The sequence below is a fragment of the Aegilops tauschii genome, chromosome 2 (assembly GCF_002575655.3).
Source record: "Aegilops tauschii subsp. strangulata cultivar AL8/78 chromosome 2, Aet v6.0, whole genome shotgun sequence".
Lineage (NCBI taxonomy): Eukaryota > Viridiplantae > Streptophyta > Magnoliopsida > Poales > Poaceae > Aegilops > Aegilops tauschii.
The window spans coordinates 530,621,838-530,646,248 of record NC_053036.3 but is presented as its reverse complement, the minus strand read 5'-3'; the positions used below and the strand labels follow the sequence as shown (position 1 = coordinate 530,646,248).

The 24,411-nt window shown below is 44.5% G+C and overlaps 1 protein-coding gene across 1 annotated transcript; it reads right to left on the bottom strand.

Moving 5' to 3' along the window:
• Positions 1–3,598: 3,598 nt before the first annotated feature.
• Positions 3,599–4,459, bottom strand: LOC109752548 (oleosin 16 kDa). The gene has a single exon (XM_020311446.3). The coding sequence runs from the start codon at positions 4,396–4,398 to the stop codon at positions 3,916–3,918; it is 483 nt and encodes a 160-aa protein (XP_020167035.1). The 5' UTR covers positions 4,399–4,459; the 3' UTR covers positions 3,599–3,915.
• Between the last annotated feature and the right edge of the window lie 19,952 nt (positions 4,460–24,411).

Here is a 24,411-nt window from a genome sequence, read left to right as displayed (position 1 = left end):
AAGTTTCCGGTTAATACAATTCTAGCATGAATAATAAACATTTATCATGATATAAGGAAATATAAATAACAACATTATTATTGCCTCTAGGGCATATTTCCTTCAGATTCAATGCCAGGTGGGCCGATGGGCTTCACAAGATCAAGGGGAACCTCCCCTAGGGCGCGCCAGGAGAACTTGTGGCTTCCTCGGAGGTTGGTTGGGGATGTCCTTCGGGCGCAAGGAATCTAATATCTGGAAAAATCGTGTTAAAATTTCAGCCCGATCGGAGTTGCGGATCTCCTGATATTTAAGAAACGGTGTTCGGCCAGAAAATAGAGACGCGAAACAGAGAAGAAAAGAGAGAGAGAGAGAGATCCAATGTGGAGGGGATCCCGCCGCTCGGGGGCCGGGGAGGCGGAGGAATGGAGAAGGAAATCCTTCTCCCATATAGGGGAAGGCCAAGCAAGAAGAAGAAGAAGAAGAAGGAGGAAGGCTCTCTCCCCCCTCTCTATCGGTGCCGCCGGAGCGCTGGCGAGGGAACCATCCTAACGACGATCTACATGAACAATTTCGTCACCGTCAACAACAACCCCTCCCCCCCCCCCCCATGTAGCGGTGTAACATCTCTTTTCGCATTGTAATCTCTACTTGAACATGGTGATTTATGCTATACATATTTATCCAATGATGTGTTGCACCTCTATGATTTTTGAGTAGACCCTTTTGTCCTAGGGGTTAATTATGGTATGGTGTGATTGATATAAGTTGTATGTTAGTATGTTGTTGTTCTATGGTGCCCTCCGTTCCACACACACGTGTGGGAATTCCCGCTTTAGGGTATTGCAATATGTTCATGATTCGCTTATAGTGGGTTGCGAGAGTAACAGAAGGTTAAACCCGAGTAAGTGGGTTGTTGCGTATGAGATTAAAGGGGACTTTACACTTAATGTTGTGATTGGGTTTTACTTTAATGTTTTTAGTAGTTGCGGATGCTTGCTAGAGTTCCAGTCATAAGTGCAAGTGATCCAAGTACGAAAAGTGTGTTAGCTTACGCCTCTCCCTGATGCATATGATAGTTATCCCACGTGTTATATTCAATTGCCTATGGACAATCCTTCTCATTGTTCTCCAAAAACTCTCTATCAAACAACTAACTTTTATTATCTTGTAAAGTATTTCTATTTTTTTCTTGCAGACTAGTTTTATTTCTTGTTTTAGGTGAAGTAAATGTTGGTGTGCGTGGAGTTGTATCGGTGGTCGATAGAACTTGAGAGAATATTAATTCTACCTTTAGCTCGTTGTTGGGTTCGACACTCTTACTTATCGAAAAAGACTACAAACGAAGCCCTATACTTGTGGGTTGTCAGAATGTCACCACTACATCGAAGAGAGAAACCCTCATGAAGACCTTTCGGTGGCCGCAACAATGTGCAGCGAGGGTGCCACCATAAGATAGAGTGGTCACACGCCCACACGGACCAAGCACCGACGGTAGAGTACGCCTCCACCGAATGCCACCTTGTTAGAGAGAGCTCTCTCCAAACCCGTCAACCTAGGGCCCACCATGCCTGGATCTAGAGACGCAGTTCTAAACCCACGCAACGCTCCTAGCCTTGTGAGGGTGTCGGGGCCGAGCAAGGCCGCCGCAAAAGGTCGTTGCACCCCATTCTACAACACCACCACCACCAAGCCGACTGACGGTGTTACAAAACAAAGGGTGCCTAACCTTGGGGCCGTTCTGGGCCCTAAGGTCAATTATATCACGGGACAATCAAACCGACCCATGGCCTTATAACATATGTGTATGGAAGGCTTGGATTACAAGATAAGGAAACCGACATCTCGAGGACTCCTTACCGACTTAGGTCTTGTAACCCTAGTCCCTGAAATCCATATAAGTCGGGGCTAGGCTAGTCGAATGGAGACAAAAACCTTAGAGCTTTGCTCAATCCCTCGACCTTTTGCAACCCGTGTACAATCATTATACACGAGCAACGGGATTAGAGTATTATCTCGTCTACCGAGGGCCTGAACCTTTGTACATGTTGCCATCCGATCTACTCGTCAAGCGATAACCTATCAAGATCTGTCGAAAAATACTCTGACACCGACCAAATCTGGATCACCGCCATCAAGGCATATCTAGACCAGGGCAACCACACCAACTCGACCATGGACACAATCAAATCGACGCTGACGGCTCCTCGAAGCACCACGCCAGCAAGATCACCATAACATCCCAAGTCATGACTACAAAGAAGAGCCCACATGCACTATTGAGCACCGAACCGTTGACACAAGTAGGGCTGCAAGAAAAGCTCGAGGTTCATAAGCCGCTCGAGATTAACTCGTATTTTGGCTTGCTTGAGCCGCTCGAGATCAACTCGTATATTGATTTGACCCAAGATCGACACGAAAAGAACTCGTTTTTTGGGTTGACCCCAGATCGACTCGAAAAGAAATGAGCTTAATATGAGCACTTTAAGTAGCTCGACGGAGAAACGAGTTGAGCCAACTAAAAGAAATGAGCTTAATATGACCACTTTAAGTAGCTCGACGGAGAAACGAGTTGAGCCACTGCTCGCTCGCTATTAGCTCGATATCATATAGTTATATTAAATAATCTTGATATATATTTAAAAAATATAAGATACTTTATTGCCATATATGTTGTGTACATTTTTTTCTCTATTTTACTTACTATAAAACATGAGAGCTTAATTAGAGATAATTAAGCCTCAATATTATAGAGCCTTGAACTAGAAAGAGAAGAAAATTAAGGTGCATTTGCTCTAAATTTGGCCCATCTTTTGCTATTTGTGTCACAGGCTCCACTTTCGTCTTCCTTTTCTAGAGATCTTTGAGCAATCTCCTTGACAAGAGATATCTTTGAACAATTTCCCCATCCACAAAGCCCTCGTCTGTGAATCACAACAAACCGCTCGTGCGTGTCTACGTATATCACAACAGAACAGAGCAGCAGAGTTCGTAAATCACAACAAACCGCTTGTGTGTGTATCACATCAGAACAGAGCGGCAGAGCATTCAGTCGTCGCCTGGAACACCTTTGTTTTCCTTTCTAGACTAGAGATCTTCCTTTCAAAAAGGGAAAGAAAAAAGAGACTAAGATATTAATTTTTTGAGGGAAGACTTGAGATCTTTGAACAATCTCCCCATCTACAAACGGCGCGTCCGTAAATCATAACGGAACAGAACAACAGAATATCCAGTCATTCCCTGAAACAGCATCACCCCGAAGGCGATATAGCCACTAGAAACATCGACAAGCATTTCCTTCATGGAAAAGAAAAGAAGGAAAAACATTGCTTTGTTTGTTCACTTCAAACGTTTCATAAAAACACTATGTTGCACTACATTATTGTCCATCTCTTGGACATCAGATCTCTTGTTAACAAATTAACCGTATGCTTGCATAGGGGATCAATGCTTGTACCATAGTCACTTGGTAAGTTCGTAGTAAGTTAATTTTAATTTTAGTCATATATGTAGAGAAACACAAGAGATGCCCCTGGGTTCAGATCGTGCCCACTCCTAGTCTCTTCTGCAAGCTGCATTTCAGAAGCGATAAGAGACATCCACAAGAACAGTTGCACACTTCGCCCAAACTTGGCAATTTATTCATCATAAACGGGCAGACATCCACAAGAACACACCATAGTACATCCAGCATCCAGACCCTCTCCCGACTTCGACCACGGAAACATACTGCTAGAGTACTACTAGGACAACTAGTTCGCAACAAAAGTCTAAACACGCACTCGGTCGGATAGCACAAACAGGTGGTAAACGTCGTCGACTTGCTCGCGCGGCGGGCGCGGCGGCGATCAAACGCGCGCACGGATCAGCAACCGTACGCTATATCGTTCATCATCATCCACGCACCGGCCGCGCGTCGGGGCACGGACCTCCTCTTCAAGCCCCCTGCGCCTGGTCGATGCGGGTCTGCGCGGCGTCCTTGATGTCGCGGGCCTTGGACGCGAGCCGCGCCTTGGCGTGGTCCAGCTGGTCGGCGCCCGGCGGGTGCTTGCCGGTGAGGTACTTGTACATCCACGAGAACACGGACAGCGCCGCCACGCCCAGCCCGCCGGACGTCACGAACCCGGCGGACATGAGCGCCAGCGCGATGGCCGCCGGCACCAGCACCGGGCTGAAGATGACCAGCACGGGTGTGGCCACGGTGAGCGCGATGACGGTGCCCGCCAGGATCAGCCCGGACAGCACCAGCAGCGACCCGGCGGCCGTGGCCGCCGTCGCGGCCTTCAGGGCGCACATCATCGCCGGCTGCTTCTGCTGGTGCTGCTCGTGGTGGTCGCTGCCGTAGCCTCCGTGGCCACTGCGGTCGCCGAAGGCGCCGCCGCCGCCTAGGACGCCCCTGTCTCTGTGGTGGTCAGCCATGCGAAGGAAGGAACGTGTGGAAGGAGGGGCACTACCGGAGCACGCTCGGTGTGAGTGAAGGGAGCGAGGGGAGGGGAGTGAGGTTATAGAGGAGCGCGGTGCATGGTGTTACGTGGAGGCCGGAGCTGGAGCGGCCGCGTGGGACGCATGCGAGCACTCGTGTCGGGCGCGCCGCGACACCTGTGCTGGTGCGGCGGGTGCGGTGTCGCCGTCCCCGGCTGGCGATACGTACGAGGTCGTGGCCGTGGTTCGATTTGCCGCTGGTTGAACGGCCCCGTGGGCTCGGTGCACTGGGCTTTGGTCTGCAGGTATGATGATGGGCTAGTCCATGCGTTGATTGAAATGTGCGGGCCTAATAACTTCATTTCTTACCTCAGATCAACGGGGAACACGGGAGCTCCTCCTAATCCGGGCGCTTCCCATTTGGCGCTTCACCAGCGCCCTCCCTCATCGATATGCTCGTGTAACCACCCCGCCAATGAGTAGGTTCTTGTAACTTACAACCTTTTCTATCTTTGATTCTTTTATTTTCCCCCTTTTTCTTTTCCCATTTATCTTTTTCGCTTTTCATTTTCTATTTTTCTTCGACCATGTCGACGAATTATTTGCAAATACATGAACTTTTCCTTCAAATCGATGAATTTTTTCAAAGTCGATGAACTTTTTTTTCTTGGATCGTTCGGGTTTTTTCTTTTTTCTTTTTTACTGGAATGGTTTTGTTCTTTTTTTCCTTTTTGCTAAATGCCAGAACTTTTTCATAAAGTTCGTGAACTTTTTTAAAATTTATTAACTCTTTTCAGTTTTGATGAACTTTTTTCAAATTCAATGATTTTTTTCAAATTGAATGATTTTTTTTTCAAATTCACAAACTTTTTCCATATTTGTGAACTTTTCTTTTCAATTCATGGTTTTTGTGAATGCTTTTCTGAATTATTTTTTCTTTATTCAAATAATTTATAGTGGGTATATAATACTAGTATATGTTTATGTTTGTACAAAATGAAAGGTCAAAGAGCTTTGTTTCCCCAAGTAATCAACAAATTGAGCTTGGTCTAGTGGTAAACGCGCGTGGGCATTGACTTGGGCGTTAGGACTTTGAGTCCGAGTTCTCCCGAATAAACATGACATTTTTCCTGCGCGCTTGTGCTTTTTAGCAGGTTGCTGGACTAGCCGATTACGCGTCTGTGCGAGCGCCAAAGGCGTGAACCGGCACTTATAGTGCTGAATAGGAGCCCCCCTAATCCGGCGTTCAGCCCCGTCTAACCTTCCTGGCGCCCCCATGTATCCTTGTGGGCCGAGCACCACTGCTCACACCCACACACGCTATCTCGTGCTCCTCTACCACGCTTAGATTGCTTGTTTTTTTCATTCGTTAGAATTTTTTCCTCGGGTTTCACTACCGATGTGTTCTCCACCGAAAAAATAGGTCACATGTTTTTTAATAAAAAAATTGTACATGCGTTTAAAATTTTTCATGAGTTTGGAGTTTTTTTACGAATTTGAATTTTTTCGTGAATTTAATAATAGTTCAGAAAATAAAAAATTGTCATTTTTAGAAAGTTCATCAATATAGAAAGAAATTGAGAGAAGTTCATCAATTTTAAAAAATGCTCACAAATTTGAAAAAAGTTCATCAACTTTAACTAAAAAGTTCATCGATTGTGGAAAAAAACTTCATCAATTTTGGAAAAAAATATCACCAATTTGAAAAAAGTTCATCCATTTTGAAAGAAAAGTTCATCAATCTAGGAAAAACTTCATCGAATTTGAAAGAAGTTCGTGCGAAATATAAAATAAAAATAAAAGTAAGAAGAGAACAGGAACAAAGAAAAGAAATAGAAAAGGAGAGAAAAAACAAAACAAAATTGGTCCAGAAAAAAGAAAACCAGAGTGCTCCTTTTAGTTTTATAAGTTGGCATACGGCAAAAGAAATAAAAAACTTTATGTAACCACCGAAGGTGATTTATCTGGGTGGTTACTGCGGTTAGTTCTCAAATGCGAGGTCGAGAGATAAAATCCCAGAAACGAAAAAATGTAAATGCGGCCGGCCAAATTTGAGCCGGTCTGCTCACAGCCGTCTGATATGCGTGCTAACAACCGTTTGATTAGAGCCTAATATTCGTCCTCGTTCACGTGTCGCCCACAGAGAAAAAAAGAAAAGCGTCAACCAACACTACGCGTCGCCACCTCGCTCAGTGCCGCCGATGTCCCCGTCGACAGGCCCCATCCCAATCTTACCGTCATTTTCCCGCGACACCCACTTTGCCGGATGCAGCTCCATGAAAGCCTGATGCAGCTTGCGGCCAGAGCCGGTCCAAGCAACTCCTACACCCCATCGAAGCACGGCGTCGCCGCCTCTGGCTCGCCATTATCGTCGATTTGCAGTACTGTGTTCCAGCAAAAAACAAATCTGAGCAACTAAAAAAATTGAAGTCATTTGAAGCAAAAACTTTAGCCGGTTCCAGCAAAACCATGGTTGTTCGTCGCCAGAACGTAGCAATTTTTTTGGTCGGTTATAGCAAAAACAAAAGCCGCTTCCAGCAAACTCACCACCATGGTTACAGCACCCCGCCGGCATGGTCGCCATCGCCGACATGGTGACCCACCAGCTTGAAGCTCGCCGTTGTGTGACTTGCAGCTTGCTGGGCACCGGTTGTAGCACTGCCCCGTGCCGGTTGCAGCTTGCCATTGTTAGGTTGTAGCACCGCCCCGTGTCTGTCGCAGCTTGCTGGACAGCGGTTATAGCTTGCCGGCGTGATGATTGCAGCTCGCGAGGCCACCGGATGTACCACCGGTCCATGCTGGTTGTAGCACCCGCACCGTCGCTGGTTGTAACCCTCCGCCCCGTGGCTGTAGCACCCGCCCGTGCCCTTGCAGCTTGCCGGCGTGAGGTTGTAGCAGCCTCACCGGGGGAGGACGAGGAGATGGATGCCCATGGCTTCCCCGGGTTGCATTAGCCCATGAGTACTCCTCGCATCAGCGGCGTGCGCGGTGGGGGTGGTCGACTGCCAGCCCCATCTCAACCCAATCTAGATGAAAAAAGGGGCAGCGCATGGGAGCAAAGGTGATTTCTCCGGCGATATGATTTGGGCGCTTGCTACAGGTGCTATGTGCTGGAGGTAGGAGATGATAAGGGAGGGGATGAGTGGACGAGCGAAACAATACATGATATGTAACATCCCAAATTTTCAATTTAAAATGTTATACATAGATCATTCATGCATATCATATTTTCATTGCATATTTGCTTTGCGATCCTCGAAATCTATGCAACTCAAGGACCCACAGAGAGAGTTGGGGATTTCACCGTTTTCATATTTGAATTTTATCAAATATCGAAACAAGGTTCATTTTGTTTTAATTATTTTCTCTCTGAAAATATTTCATATCAAAATATAAGAGAGGAGATAATATGACTTCTCCAAAGTAAATGAAATATGGGAGGAAAAATATTAAAAACAAATAAACATTTTTATTTGCATTTTATCGCTATTTTATTTGAATTAGGAAAAATATGTGTTTTTCAAAATTGCATAAGAATCCTAAATAAATGTTCACCTAGTCCGCTATATTTTTAGAGGACGGGGGAAATTTATTTCGGGATCTTTGGAGTCCGTGTAGTATTTCTTTTCTTTGTTTTTCTGCGACATGTTTTTCAAAAAAAGGAAACCGACCTACCGGGCCGTGTCCGCCTGGGACACCGACCCGGCCGGCCTCTTATAAGCCGCGGCCCGCCAGCCCCCAAACCCTAGCCGCCCAAGCCCCGCACCCCAGCCGCCGCCGCCCGCTGCGCCGCGCCGCCTCCCGCTACCGCCGCGCCGCCGCCGACCCCGCCGGTGTTGCCGCCGCCCCGCCGTAGTTCCGCCGCCGCCGCCGTCACGTTTGCCGAGGTAGCCACCATTTTTTTAGACAGTTCGGTTTTATTTCGAAAACCAAGATTCGTTTTTTTAGATTAGAACGGTTCGGTTTTCCGTTGGTTTATTTATTTTGCGGACGTTCGTCCGTACGTTCGTTTTAACGAACGCCGTTTACCCGTTAGCCGCAGACAGCGAACGTTCGTTCGTTAGCCTGTTCGTCAGTTTTTCTTTTTCCAGGGTTTTTCGCGAATATTTTCGATCGTGATTTCTGACCCGATTTTCGTTTTGGTTTATCTTTTCGCTCGTTTATCGTAATCAGGCGATTCAAGCGCCTAGATCTTTGTCTCGAAGCCCTCTTTCTGTTTAACCAACTTGAACAAGATTTTGGTACTGTAAAATTTGACTTTAGTCCAGATTAGTAATCGGATCTTGTTTCTTTCGTAGTTTGAGTTTCGTTGCTCCGTTTGATTTGATTCTTTTTGCAAACCGGAGTTCTTCAGTTGAACGTTTTGGTTAGATCTTTCTATTGGAGTTTTACCTGTGCATCTTGCTTGATTGCTTATGTATGCTATTGTTTGTTTGCGATAGAATTCCCGGAGTGCGAAGCGTGCTACTACGAGTCGCTAGGTTTTGCAGATCGTCAGCAAGGCAAGTAACATATTGATCATACTCTTTCATACCCAGTTTTTATGCATTAGTACCAACCCTCAAACATTGCATGGTTAGGATTTGATTAACTTGTGGGTTTTGGAAAGTAGATGATGAGGTAGAACCTATTGCCCTGTTTATCATCAAACCCTTGGGAGTTACTTCAACGTTATGCTTATATTTGCTATGCTATGCTCCTAGACGTTGTTTGGGTGAGTGAATCCATGACAGATGTGAGATTGTTAATTAATGGTTAACTTAAGGTGGCAACTTTAATACACATGTGGGTGGATTGCTTGTGGGCACCTGGAGAATCCAGTGTTGTCCTAGGATATCCTGGAGTACCCGTGTGATCATCCTACGGTCCGCCACCCAGGCTCAAAGGGATCATAAGATTATTCATGCTAGAAACTTCCGTGTGCAGCCACAAGCTATTATGGGCTCTAGCATAGTTGAGTATGTCGCATGACCTCTTCCAGTGGTAGGCTAGCAGATGTAGGGGATGTAGGTTGGTACTGTCTACCCAGGGTGAGAGTTAATGCTTCTGAAAGACTGTGTCTCGGTCATCCGTTTCTCAAACATCATGCAGTGCGAGAAATCCAACGGAGGCGATCGAGTCTTGTGGGAAAAAGTGCGCAAACCTCTGCAGAGTGTATAAACTAATCATGGTTAACCGTGTCCCCGGTTATGGACATCTTGAGTATCTGGTTCTTGGATTATCATATGGATCTCATCACTCTAAATTAATTTTGTTGGGTTGTTAACTACTGGTTAATTGGGATTGAGTTGGAGGAACCTTCTCAATGATGTTTCAACTACCATGATAGTTAAAAAAAATCATTTGTTGTAGGGAAAAATTGGCTTTTCGCAAAAACATTATAACCATAGAGCCTCCACCAGCCAAATATGCATGTAGTGATAGCATTTATCTGTTCATTGCTCTACTGTGTTATTTTGCCAGCATATTCCATGTGCTGACCCGTTTTCGGGCTGCAACGTATCATGTGCAGACTTTTCAGACGAGGAGTAAGGTTCGCTAGGCCGTTGTCGTGCACTCAGCTATGCCATTGGAGTTGATGGACTCACTTTATCTTCCAAGCCTTCCGCTGTTATCGTTTTAGATGGCCTTAAGCCATATTTATTGTAATGAGTTCTCTTTTGAGACATTCGATGTAATAAGTGTGTGATTGCTACTCTGTTATAAATCCTTTGAGTATTGTGTGTGTCAGCATTACCGATCCAGGGATGACACTGAAGCACAGAGACTTGACCATCTGAGCTCGGGTCGCTACAAGATGGTATCAGAGCACACGCTGAATGTAGGACACGACCACTAAGAAAAGCCATAGGTCACTCTTCTCTACTCATTTCTGACTCCTCTCCATTTTCTACCCTTTAGGATGGCGGACTCAAGGAACAAGTTTGCACAACCGGATGAAGACACACCCTTTGGACGACAGTTGAAGGAAGTCACTAGGTAGCTGAACATTGGAATACCAAGCTTCACCGGGACCTACACCGCCACTTTACCAGAAGAGGAGCGCTGGATGATTCGAGTTCAAGTTCCAGGAAGGACATTCACGCCAGTCACTGAGCCCATAGAGTTTTCCTTTGATGCACCAACCTAGAGTCTAGGCAAGAGCATGGCAGCCCACATTGCTATGGGACGTATTGGAGAAGTCTACAAACAGGAGCTGAAGGACACTATCTACCAGATATGTGGGCGCGGGGACGAGCAATGGGAGATGATCAGCACCCGGAAGGACAGGTCTATTGCAGCTTTCATCCAGGAGTTAAACCAGCACATTCAACGCCAGGAGAACCAGATGTGCGCAAGCATGATAGATTTGAAGAAGGCGATGACCAGGAACATGGAGCTAGAGGAAGAACTCAAGTCTACGCGTGACGGATATGAGGAGGAAATCGCAATACTATTGGAGAAGAATGACGACCTGATAAAGAAAATCGGAGTGTTCATGGGAGACACCGCACCAGGAAGAGATGACGACGCACCCAAGGAGATACGTTCTGAAGACTACATCATCATCGACGACACCGACTCCGACCCCGACAGCAGTGATGATGACTATGAAGATGAAGCTGGAGCAGATATCATGGAGTCTTCCACCGATCAAAATTTCTAGAATGACCACCATATGATCAAGTAGTATTCCCCCATGTATATAGAATAGTCTGAGCACTGTAACGATAGTTAGATCGACTGCATGCCCTTGCTTGATTGATTGAGTGATATGATATGATTGTGTTTGTCTCATGTGCATATGGGTAGTGCTTTCTCACTAGACCTTACTCTATTCTAATCTCTTCCCTCTAAACCCATCAGATGCCTCCGAGACGTGATACCGGATTTGTCTTCCCACCGGAGCTCACTCAGTTGATCCAGCAGCAGAATGCCTTGATGCGGTTGCTAGTTCGGAACCAAGGCAACAACAACAACAACAACAACCCACCGCCACCACCTCCCGTTGAGAACTTAGTCCATTTTCTGAGGTTGCAGCCGCCGGTGTTTTCCAGTAGCACCGAGCCAATAGTTGCTGATGACTGGCTGCGCAGGATTGGAAGGGAGTTGACCACCGCAGGTTGCACAGATGCTGAGAAGGTGCGTTTTGCCGCACATCAATTGGATGGACCAGCAACCTCATGGTGGGAGAATTACACAACCACTTTTCCTATAGCCAATATCACATGGGACCAGTTTCAGCAAGCATTCCGCACAGCCCATGTCTCAACTGGAGCAATGAGCATGAAGAAGCGTGAGTTTTGCAACTTGCGCCAGGGAAATCGTACTGTGGCTCAGTACGTAGATGAGTTTAGTAAGCTATCTCGTTATGCCCCTGATGATGTGGCCACAGATGCCGCGAAGCAGGAGAAATTTATGGAAGGGCTGAATGATGAGATGAGTATGCAGTTAATGGTGGCAACCTTTAACAACTACCAGGAGTTGGTAGATAAGGCTCTTATGATTGAAGGGAAGCAGCAGCAGATAGAGAGCCGCAAGAGGAAGTATGGACAAGGGAAGTACAATTCAGGAGCTCAGTAGAAGCCTCGCTTTACCCCGAACACGGGAGGATTTACCCATAACCATGGAGGCCACACTCACAATGGAGGAAGTTCTCATAATCATAATGGCCCAAAGAATGGGAATGGGAATGGAGCAAGCAGCAATCAGAACCGCTCAAATCCAGCCACACCCACCAAGAAGGACCTAAGTCACATTACTTGTTTTAAGTGCGGGAAGACTGGACATTACGCCACTGAGTGCCTTGAGTCAAAGAATGGAAACGGCAATGGAAGCTCTGGGAAGAAGCCCAACCCTTTCAATAGGGGACAAGTGAACCACGTGAACGTGGAGGAGGTTGAAGAGCAGCCAGATGCAGTTATCGGTAAGTTTTTGGTTAAGTCTTTGACCGCTCTCGTTCTTTTTGATACTGGTGCATCGCATTCATACATTTCAAGGGGATTTGTGGACAAGTTTAAGTTAACCACCCTAGCCCTTAGGACACCCTTGCTAGTGAGCTCACTCGGTGCAGAGTATATGGCCAGCCGATGGTGCGACCGGTTACCCTTAACCATTGGCAACCATGTTTTCCCTCAGACCTAATAATTTTGGAATCACAAGGATTGGATGTGATACTGGGAATGGATTGGCTATCGAAGCATGGAGGAAACATTGATTGCGCTAGCAAGTCAATTCTGCTCACTACCCCGGAGGGAAAAAGGATCAAGTATGTTTCTAGGCATGCGCCGAGGAGGACCCAAGTAAATTCTCTCACGGGAGTTGTTCAGGAGGAAGTGCCGGTAGTGAAGGATTACCCAGATGTTTTTCCAGAGGAGTTACCAAGCATGCCGCCAGATCGAGACATTGAGTTCTTGATAGAACTGTTGCCAGGCACCGGACCTATATCAAAGAGACCCTACCGGATTCCCGCAAATGATCTAGAGGAGATCAAGAAGCAGATTAAGGAGTTATTGGAGAAGGGTTGCATCCGACAAAGTTCATCACCATGGGGAGCCCTAGTGCTCTTGGTTGAGAAGAAGGATGGATCATTGAGAATGGTTGTAGATTATCGTGCGCTGAATGAAGTGATGATCAAGAACAAGTACCCGCTGCCTATGATCAATGATCTGTTTGACCAGCTGCAAGGAGCTAAAGTGTTTTTGAAGATCGATCTGCGATCAGGATATCACCAGCTGAAGATTCGAGAAAAGGATATACCTAAGACAGCCTTCACCACAAGGTACGGGATTTACGAGTATACGGTTATGTCATTCGGATTGACTAATGCCCCTACCTATTTCATGAGCATGATGAATAAGGTGTTCATGGAGTTCCTGGATAAGTTTGTTGTGGTGTTCATTGATGATATCTTGGTATACTCGAAGAATGAAGAGGAACACAAGGGGCATTTGCGTTTAGTTCTCGAGAAGCTCAGGGAACATCAGTTATATGGCAAGTTCAGCAAATGTGAGTTTCGGTTGAAGGAAGTTGGATTTCTTGGACATGTTATATCAGGAGAAGGTATAGCAGTAGACCCCACCAAGGTTAAATCAGTCACCGATTGGTTATCACCCACCACAGTTGGGGAGATCCGCGGTTTTCTCGGACTCGCAGGATATTACCAGAGATTTATTGAAAATTTCTCTAAAATTGCGAAGCCCATGACAGAGTTGTTGAGGAAGGACACTAAGTTCAAATGGACTGAAGAATGTGAAGCAAGTTTCCAGGAGTTGAAGAAACGTCTGACTACAGCCCCAGTGCTGATTCTGCCGGATATACGCAAGGATTTCCAAGTGTATTGCGACGCATCTCGCTTAGGACTTGGAGGAGTGCTTATGCAAGACGGAAGAGTTGTTTCATATGCCTCACGACAGCTTCAACCGCATGAGCTAAATTATGCCACTCATGATTTGGAACTAGCAGCCGTAGTGCATGCGCTCAAGACCTGGAGACACTTTCTTATTGGAAACCGTTGTGATGTGTACACGGATCATAAGAGTTTGAAGTACATATTCACACAGAAGGAGCTAAACCTCAGGCAGAGGAGATGGTTGGAACTTATAAAGGATTATGATATGAAGCTGCACTATCATCCAGGAAAGGCCAATGTCGTAGCAGACGCTTTGAGCCGGAAGGGTTATGCCAATACTCTCATAAACAGAGGTTTGCTAAAGGAGTTAGCCGAGGATCTCAGGGAACTTCGTTTGGAGATTGTTCCTAGAGGTTTTGTTGCAGCAATGGAAGTTTAGTCGACATTGTTGGGAAAGATTCGTGAAGCTCAGAAGGATGACAAGGAAATTGCCGAGATAAAGGAGAGAATGAGCAAAGGAAAAGCCAAAGGTTTTCGTGGGGATGAGCACGACACCTTGTGGTTCGAGGACCGCATTTATGTGCCCAATAATGCAGAGATCAGGAAGCTGATACTTCAAGGAGCTCATGACTCACCATACTCGATACACCCCGGAAACACTAAGATGTATTTGGATTTGAAGGAGCATTTCTGATGGACCGGAATGAAGAAGGATATTGCCGAGTATGTAGACGTATGTGATGTATGTCAGAGAGTGAAGGCAAAACATCAGAAGCCAGCAGGATTACTGCAGCCTATGCCGATACCCAAATTGAAGTGGGATAAGCTTGGCATGGATTTTATTACCTGATTACCCAGGACCCGATCGGGATATGATTCTATCTGGGTAGTAGTGGATCGCTTGACCAAAGTAGCTCACTTTATCCCAGTGAAACCACCTATACAAGTGCAAAGTTGGCCAAGATATACATGACCAGGATTGTATGTCTGCATGGAGTTCCGAGGACCATTGTATTAGATAGAGGAACACAGTTTACTTCAAAGTTTTGGCATCAGTTGCACCAGACTTTGGGAACCAGGCTAGAGTTCAGCACAGCTTTTCATCCACAGACAGATGGATAGACTGAGAGAGTCAATCGGATTCTGGAGGACATGTTGAGAGCTTGTGCGCTAGACTACGGGTCTAGTTGGGATGATAATTTGCCATACGCGGAGTTCTCATACAACAATAGCTACCAGGCCAGTTTGAAGATGGCACCTTTCGAAGCCCTGTATGGAAGAAGGTGCAGAACACCGTTGATGTGGCATGAAGTTGGAGACCGTCAGTTGTTTGGACCGGATTTGATCAAGGAGTCCGAAGAGAAGGTTAAGTTGATTCGAGACAGACTGAAGGTAGCTCAGTCAAGGCAGAAGAGTTATGCGGACTCAAAACGCAAGGAGGTAGTCTATGAAATCGGAGACAGAGCATATCTGCGAGTGTCACCACTATGAGGAGTTAAACGTTTTGGAGTTAAGGGAAAGTTAGCCCTGAGATTTGTAGGACCATACCGAGTTTTGGAACGCATGGGAGAGGTTGCCTACAAGTTGGAGTTGCCCGAAGGACTGTGAGGAGTTCATGATGTGTTTCACGTTTCCCAGTTGAAGAAGTGTCATGCCGAGATGGCTGATATTCCTCTGAGAGATACAGTGCCCCTGGAAGCAATACAGTTGGACAGTGATTTGACATATGAGGAGAAACCTGTCAAGATTCTTGAGTTTGCCAGCCGTGTTACTCGCAGCGAAGTTATTAAGTTTTGCAAAGTTCAGTGGAGCCACCATACCGAGGATGAAGCCACCTGGGAACGAGAGGATGATCTACGCAAAGACCACCCACACCTATTTTCTAGCCAACCCAAATCTCGAGGGCGAGACTCATCTTAAGGGGGGTAGGTTTGTAACATCCCAAATTTTCAATTTGGAATGTTATACATAGATCATTCATGCATATCATATTTTCATTGCATATTTGCTTTGCGATCCTCGAAATTCTACGCAACTCAAGGACCCACGGAGAGAGTTGGGGATTTCACCGTTTTCATATTTGAATTTTAACAAATATCGAAACGAGGATCATTTGTTTTAATTATTTTTATCTCTGAAAATATTTCATATTAAAATATAAGAGAGAAGATATGACTTCTCCAAAATAAATGAAATATGGGAGGAAAAATATTAAAAACAAATAAACATTTTTATTTGGATTTTATTGCTATTTTATTTGAATTAGGAAAATATGCGTTTTTCAAAATTCCATAAGAGTCCTAAATAAATGTTCACCTTGTCCACTATATTTTTAGAGGATGGGAAAAATTTATTTCGGGATTTTTGGAGTCCGTTTAGTATTTCTTTTCTCTGGTTTTCTGTGAAATGTTTAAAAAAAAGGGAAACCGACCTACCGGGCCTTGTCCGCCTGGGACACCGACCCGGCCGGCCTCTTATAAGCCGTGGCCCGCCAGCCCTCAAACCCTAGCTGCCCAAGCCCCGCACCCCAGCCGCCGCCGCCCGTTGCCGCCGCCGCCTCGCGCCACCGCCGCCGCCGCCGCACCGCCCCCGTTGCAGCCGCACCGCCGCTGACCCCGCCGGTGTTGCCACCGCCCCGCCGGAGTTCCGCCGCCGCCGCCGTCACATTTTCCGAGGTAGCCGCCCTTTTTTTAAAACCGTTCAGTTTTATTTCGAAAACCTAGATTCATTTTTTTAGATTAGAACGGTTCGGTTTTCCGTCGGTTTATTTATTTTGCGGACGTTCGTCCGTACGTTCGTTTTAACGAACGCCGTTCACCCGTTAGCCGCAGACAGCGAACATTCGTTCGTTAGCCTGTTCGTCAGTTTTTCTTTTTCCAAGCTTTTTCGCGATTATTTTCGGTCGTGATTTCTGACCCGATTTTCGTTTTGGTTTATCTTTTCGCTCGTTTATCGGAATCAGGCGATTCAAGCGCTTAGATCTTCGTCTCGAAGCCCTCTTTATGTTTAACCAACTTGAACAAGATTTTGGTACTGTAAAATTTGACTTTAGTCTGGATTAGTAATCGGATCTTGTTTCTTTCGTAGTTTGAGTTTCGTTGCTCCGTTTGATTTGATTCTTTTTGCAAACCGGAGTTCTTCAGTTGAACGTTTTGGTTAGATCTTCCTATTTGAGTTTTACCTGTGCATCTTGCTTGATTGCTTATGTATGCTATTGTTTGTTTGTGATAGAATTCCCGGAGTGCGAAGCATGCTACTACGAGTCGCTAGGTTTTGCAGATCATCAGCAAGGCAAGTAACACATTGATCATGCTCTTTCATACCCAGTTTTTATGCATTAGTACCAACCCTCAAACATTGCATGGTTAGCATTTGATTAACTTGTGGTTTTTGGGAAGTAGATGATGAGGTAGAACCTATTGCCCTGTTTATCATCAAACCCTTGGGAGTTACTTCAACATTATGCTTATATTTGCTATGCTATGCTCGTAGACGTGGTTTGGGTGAGTGAATCCATGACAAATGTGAGATTGTTAATTAATGGTTAACTTAAGGTGGCAACTTTAATACACATGTGGGTGGATTGCTTGTGGGCACCTGGAGAATCCAGTGTTGTCCTAGGATATCCCGGAGTACCCGTGTGATCATCCTACGGTCCGCCACCCAGGCTCAAAGGGATCATAAGATTATTCATGCTAGAAACTTCCGTGTGCAGCCACAAGCTATTATGGGCTCTATCATAGTTGAGTATGTCGCATGACCTCTTCTAGTGGTAGGCTAGCAGATGTAGGGGATGTAGGTTGGTACTGTCTACCCAGGGTTAGAGTTAATGCTTCTGAAAGACTGTGTCTCGTTCATCCGTTTTTCAAACACCATGCAGTGCGAGAAATCCAACGGAGGCGATCGAGTCTTGTGGGGAAAAGTGCGCAAACCTCTGCAGAGTGTATAAACTAATCATGGTTAGCCGTGTCCCCGGTTAGGGACATCTTGAGTATCTGGTTCTTGGATTATCATATGGATCTCATCACTCTAAATTAATTTTGTTGGGTTGTTAACTACTGTTTAATTGGGATTGAGTTGGAGGAACCTTCTCAATGATGTTTCAACTACCATGATAGTTAAAAAAATATTCCTTTGTTGTAGGGAAAAATTGGCTTTTCGCAAAAACATTATAACCATAGAGCCTCCACCAGCCAAATATGCATGTAGTGATAGCATTTATCTGTTCATTGCTCTACTGTGTTATTTTGCCAGCATATTCCATGTGCTGACCCGTTTTCGGGCTGCAACGTATCATGTTGCAGACTTTTCAGACGAGGAGTAAGGTTCGCTAGGCCGTTGTCGTGCACTCAGCTATGCCGTTGGAGTTGATGGACTCACTTTATTTTCCAAGCCTTCCACTATTATTGTTTTAGATGGCCTTAAGCCATATTTATTGTAATGAGTTCTCTTTTGAGACATTCGATGTAATAAGTGTGTGATTGCTACTCTGTTATAAATCCTTCGAGTATTGTGTGTGTCAGCATTACCGATCCAGGGATGACACTGAAACACAGAGACTTGACCGTCTGAGGTCGGGTTGCTACATGATAATAGCATCGAGAGGATCAAGAGAGATGGGGAGCGGTGGTAGGGTAGGGAGGCTGCGGTAGCCACGTGGCCACATGGGTTGCCAGGCGTCGTTTGATCCAGCGGGATCGTGTGAGCCGCGCGCGTCCGGTCGAATGTTCGGCCGGCGCTCCCTGGGGTCCAGGGAAGCAGTACATGATAAGCCCATTTTGCTTATATAAAAATGACAACGTTCGGCCGGTGTTCCAGCGTGAAACGTTTTCCTTCCGGAAATAGAGTGAATGATCCCGTCTACACGTACAAGCAAAATGGGCTAGGCCCATATAGCAGTTTGTTTTAAAAAAACACCATTAACAAAAAAAATTGAAATAATTTTTTATATAAGGAAAAACACAAGGAAAAAGTCGCCATGCTGAACTTAAGAAACTTTCATCCCCATAATTTCTGTATGTGGATAAGCCCCAGTTGTATTACATATCTTTGTTTCCAAAAACATAAAAAAATCACACACATGAATTGCCATAGTCAAAAAAGAAAAATTGGCCATGCCATAAAAATAATGACATCCTCATAAAAACAAAAATGCCATGGTGTTGAATATTTAAATGCTATGCTCTTAATTAAAGCATGCATTCTCTTGGTAACAAAATGTCATGCTCTTAATAATAAAACTATCATCCTGTTATTAGTAAAAATACTATGTTATAATTATAAAAATGTCACGCTCTTAATAATAAAACTGCCATTCTCTTATTAATAAAAATGTCATGTTATTAATTATAAAAATTTCATGCTCTTAATAATAAAAGTCCATCCTCTTATTAATAAAAATGCAAAGTTATTAACTATTAGAATACCAAGCTCTTAATAATAAAACTAGCATCCTCTTATTAGTAAAAATGACATGTTATTAATTTTAAAATGCCACACTCTTAAGCAAAAAATGTCATTTGACAAATAAAACATTTATGTTTTGGAAGGAAAAATGTCATGGTTTTAATATAAAAAAGAGCCATGCTACTTAGAAAAAATGCACATGGAAGGTTTAGAAAAAAAATTCCTCTAAAAATAGGGATTTTTGTTCTTGCAAAAAATTGAAAAACTTCAGGATTTCTATAATTTCTTCAAATGAAAAATCAAATTTAAAATAAAATAAACTCAGAATACATAAAGTTGTTTGAGCATAAATGTACACAAATTGCGCTTCAGTCCAAGTGGTGAGTGTGCATGGGTTTCTATAGGAGCGCGTGAGTTCAATCCCCCCTCCCAGCCATGTTACTTTTTTGAGAAACAAAAAAGGAACTATTCACTAGACAGCTGGGATAGCAAACGACTCCAGAGAGTCAACCTGGTACATGATTTGCATCAAGATTCATGCAATGGCGAGGGATGCGTTCGCTGCAACAACCTAAGAATCTGACGGACGCCACACAACATTTTTGAAAATATAACGTATGAGGTACGTGCGTGGTTTGATGATGTGGCATGGTTGTATGGCTAGGAAAAATATGTAGTATAAATTTTACTATTGTTGGTGTAATGACTTGCCCCTTAGGTTTTTAAGATTGTTGTGAGAAACAGTAAGAGACTGATTTGTTTACTAGTGCATATAGAGAGAAATAGTCCCCGCTGTAAGAAGATGAATGCTATATTCTCACCAGAAGTTTGAAGAACTTCACTGAGAAGTACCTGCATTGCAGAGAACAGATACATGTGCTTCTAGAAGAAGCTATACCAAGAAGATTGCGTGAATGAATTGACCCTCTTAAATATTGCGGAAGTGAAGCAATTGTTCTTGAGTTTGTCCGAGAAGAAATGACTCTAGTCGTGAAGAACGAAAGCGAAGGGAAGATGTAGTACTACCCCCGTAAAGCGTTTAGATAACTAATTTAGTGATCTAAATGCTATATATTTCTTTAGAGGGAGTAAGTCATAGGACCATCGTACTATTAAGAGGAGTATAGGTATTCAAAACTAAAGTCTATTGTGATGTTTAGGCAAAACCTATGAAGGACTCAGAGAAATCTCTTTGTGCTCCGAAAAATTTACTTGCCAGCCAGAGACGTTATTCTTCTAGGCTGCGAGAGATATGTTTTGGACTGAGGAGTCGGATTACTTGTTCCTCAAGTAAAGTTATCGTGTGCTCAAAATTCGACAGTTGAAAACATATCGGTTGGCCATTGGCTAGACCATCTGTTCTAAATGGTCATTTCCCATCTGGGAAGGCTGCGGCTATAAATAGGCACCCCTCCAACGTGTTTCGTTGGTTGATCCGCTTGAGATTCTGAGAAGATTGTTTAAGCACCCCTCTCTGAGAGATTTGAGTTTAAAATCCACTAAGAGAAAATCAAGAGCGAAAACTTAGATAGTGGTTGAGCATCACAGTAGATATGAGTTGAGAGTTCTTGTACTGGTTCTCTTGAGAGCTATACACTCTCTAGACGGATATGTGTTATCTTGGGTGTCAAAGATTAATTGTCTTCACCAAGACAAAGTCTTCAGCAACCAAGAGTAATTGTGGTTCGCGAAGCAAGTCTGTGGAAGGTTTGGAGATCACTGATAAACATCTACCCTAGAGTGAAATCAATTGAAGTCTGATCAGCTTCACGTTGAAGGAGAATGGGGCGAAGAGAGGTTTGCTCCTTTGTTAAATCACAAGTCGCTCCAACCAGACACAACTCTTTTGTAGAAGAGTGAACTGGTCTACCAAATCAACTGTCGCCATCAACCGCCACTGGTAACTGCAGGAAATATGCCCTAGAGGCAATAATAAAGTTGTTATTTATATTTCCTTATATCATGATAAATGTTTATTATTCATGCTAGAATTGTATTAACCAGAAACTTAGTACATGTGTGAATACATAGACAAAACAGAGTCTCCCTAGTATGCCTCTACTTGACTAGCTCGTTGATCAAAGATGGTTATGTTTCCTGACCATAGACATGTGTTGTCATTTGATGAACGGGATCACATCATTAGAGAATGATGTGATGGACAAGACCCATCCGTTAGCTTAGCATAGTGATCGTTTAGTTTTATTGCAATTGCTTTCTTCATGACTTATACATGTTCCTCTGACTGTGAGATTATGCAACTCCCGAATACCGGAGGAAAACCTTGTGTGCTATCAAATGTCACAACATAACTGGGTGATTATAAACATGCTCTACAGGTGTCTCCAAAGGTGTTTGTTGGGTTGGCATAGATCAAGATTAGGATTTTTCACTCCGTGTATCAAAGAGGTATCTCTGGGCCCTCTCGGTAATGCACATCACTATAAGCCTTGCAAGCAATGTGACTAATGAGTTAGTTGCGGGATGATGCATTACGGAATGAGTAAAGAGACTTGCCGGTAACGAGATTGAACTAGGTATCATGATAGCGACGATCGAATCTCGGGCAAGTAACATACCGATGACAAAGGGAACAACGTATGTTGTTATGCGGTTTGACCAATAAAGATCTTCGTAGAATATGTAGGAGCCAATATGAGCATCCAGGTTCCGCTATTGGTTATTGACTCGAGATGTGTCTTGGTCATGTCTACATAATTCTCGAACCCGTAGTGTCCGCACGCTTAACGTTTGATGACGATTTGTATTAAAGAGTTATGTGATTTGATGACCGAGGATAGTTTGGAGTCCCGGATGATATCATGGACTTCACGAGGAGTCTCGAAATGGTAGAGACGTAAAGATCGATATATTGGAAGGCTATATTCGGACATCGGAAAGGTTCCGAGTGATTCAGGTATTTTTTGGAGTACCGGAGAGTTACGGGAATTCGTATTGGGCCTTAATGGGCCATATGGGAAAGGAGAGAAAGGCCTCAAGGGTGGCCGTGCCCCTTCCCCATGGACTGGTCCAAATTGGACTAGGGAAAGGGGGCGCCCCCTTCCTTCCTTCTCCTTCTCCCTTCCCCTTTTCCTATTCCATGTGGGATTGGAATCCTACTAGGACTAGGGAGTCCTAGTAGGACTCCACACTTCGGGCGCGCCCTATGAGGGCCGGCCTCCTCCTCCCTCCATCCTTTATATATGTGGGCAGGGGGCACCCCATAGACACACAAGTTGATTTCTTAGCCGTGTGCGGTGCCCCCCTCCACAGTTACACACCTCGGTCATATCGTCGTAGTGCTTAGGCGAAGCCCTGCGTCGGTAACTTCATCAGCACCATCACCACGCCGTCGTGCTGACGGAACTCTCCCCAGCCTCAACTGGATCAAGAGTACGAGGGACGTCATCGAGCTGAACGTGTGCTGAACTCGGAGGTGCCGTGCGTTCGGTACTTGGATCGGTCGGATCGTGAAGACGTACGACTACATCAATCGCGTTGTCATAACGCTTCCGCTTACGGTCTACGAGGGTAAGTGGACAACACTCTCCCGCTCGTTGCTATGCATCACCATGATCTTGCGTGTGCGTAGGAAAATTTTGAAATTACTGCGTTCCCCGACAGTGGCATCCGAGCCAGGTTTATGCGGAGATGTTATATGCACGAGTAGAACACAATGAGTTGTGGGCGATAATAGTCATACTGCTTACCAGCATGTCATACTTTGATTCGGCGGTATTGTTGGATGAAGCGGCCCGGACTGACATTACGCGTACGCTTACGCGAGACTGGTTCTACCGACGTGCTTCGCACACAGGTGGCTGGCGGGTGTCAGTTTCTCCAACTTTAGTTGAATCGAGTGTGGCTACGCCCAGTCCTTGTTGAAGGTTAAAACAGCACATACTTGACGAAAAATTGTTGTGGTTTTGATGCGTAGGTAAGAACTGTTCTTGCTCAGCCCGTAGCAGCCACGTAAAACTTGCAACAACAAAGTAGAGGACGTCTAACTTGTTTTTGCAGGGCATGTTGTGATGTGATATGGTCAAGACGTGATAAGATATAAATTGTTGTATGAGATGATCATGTTTTGTTAAAGTTATCAGCAACTGGCAGGAGCCTTATGGTTGTCTCTTTATTGCATAAGATGCAAGTGCCATGTAATTGCTTTACTTTATCGCTATGCGATAGCAATAATTGCAAAAGCAATAGCTGGTGAGACGACCATGTGACGACACGTTGATAAAAGATCAAGATGATGGAGATCATGGTGTCATGCCGGTAACAATGGAGATCATGACAATACTTTGGAGATGGAGATCAAAAGCACAAGATGATGATGGCCATATCATGTCACATATTTTGATTGCATGTGATGTTTATCTTTTATACATCTTATTTTGCTTAGTTCGGCGGTAGCTTTATAAGATAATCCCTTATTAATATTTCAAGGTATAAGTGTTCTCCCTGAGTATGCACCGTGGCGACAGTTCTTCGTGCCAAGACACCACGTGATGATCGGGTGTGATAAGCTCTACGTTCACATACAACGGGTGCAAGCCAGTTTTGCACACGCAGAATACTCGGGTTAAACTTGACGAGCCTAGCATATGCAGATATGGCCTCGAAACACTGAGACCGAAAGGTCGAGCGTGAATCATATAGTAGATATGATCAACAGAGTGATGTTCACCATTGAAAACTACTCCATCTAATGTGATGATCGGACATGGTTTAGTTGATATGGATCACGTGATCATTTAGATGACTCGAGGGATGTCTATCTAAGTGGGAGTTCTTAAGTAATATGATTAATTGAACTTAAATTTATCATGAACTTAGTCCTGATAGTATTTGCATATCTATGTTGTAGATCAATAGCTCGCAAATAGCTTCCCCGTTTTATTTATGATATGTACCTAGAGAAAACTAAGTTGAAAGATGATAGTAGCAACTACACGGACTGGGTCTGTAACTTGAGGATTATCCTCATTGCTGCATAGAAGAATTATGTCCTTGATGCACCGCTAGATGACAGACCTATTGCAGGAGCAGATACAGACGTTATGAACGTTTGACAAAGCTCGGTATGATGACTACTTGATAATTTAGTGCACCATGCTTTACGGCTTAGAACCGGGACTTCAAAAATGTTTGGAACGCCATGGAGCATGTAAGATGTTCCAAGAGTTGAAATTGGTATTTCATACTCATGCCCGTGTCGAGAGGTATGAGACCTCTCATAGTACTTTGCCTACAAAGTTGAGGAGAATGGC

Excerpts from the sequence above, each read along its gene's own strand:
- LOC109752548 (XM_020311446.3), bottom strand. The coding sequence starts at position 4,398 with ATGGCTGACCACCACAGAGACAGGGGCGTCCTAGGCGGCGGCGGCGCC.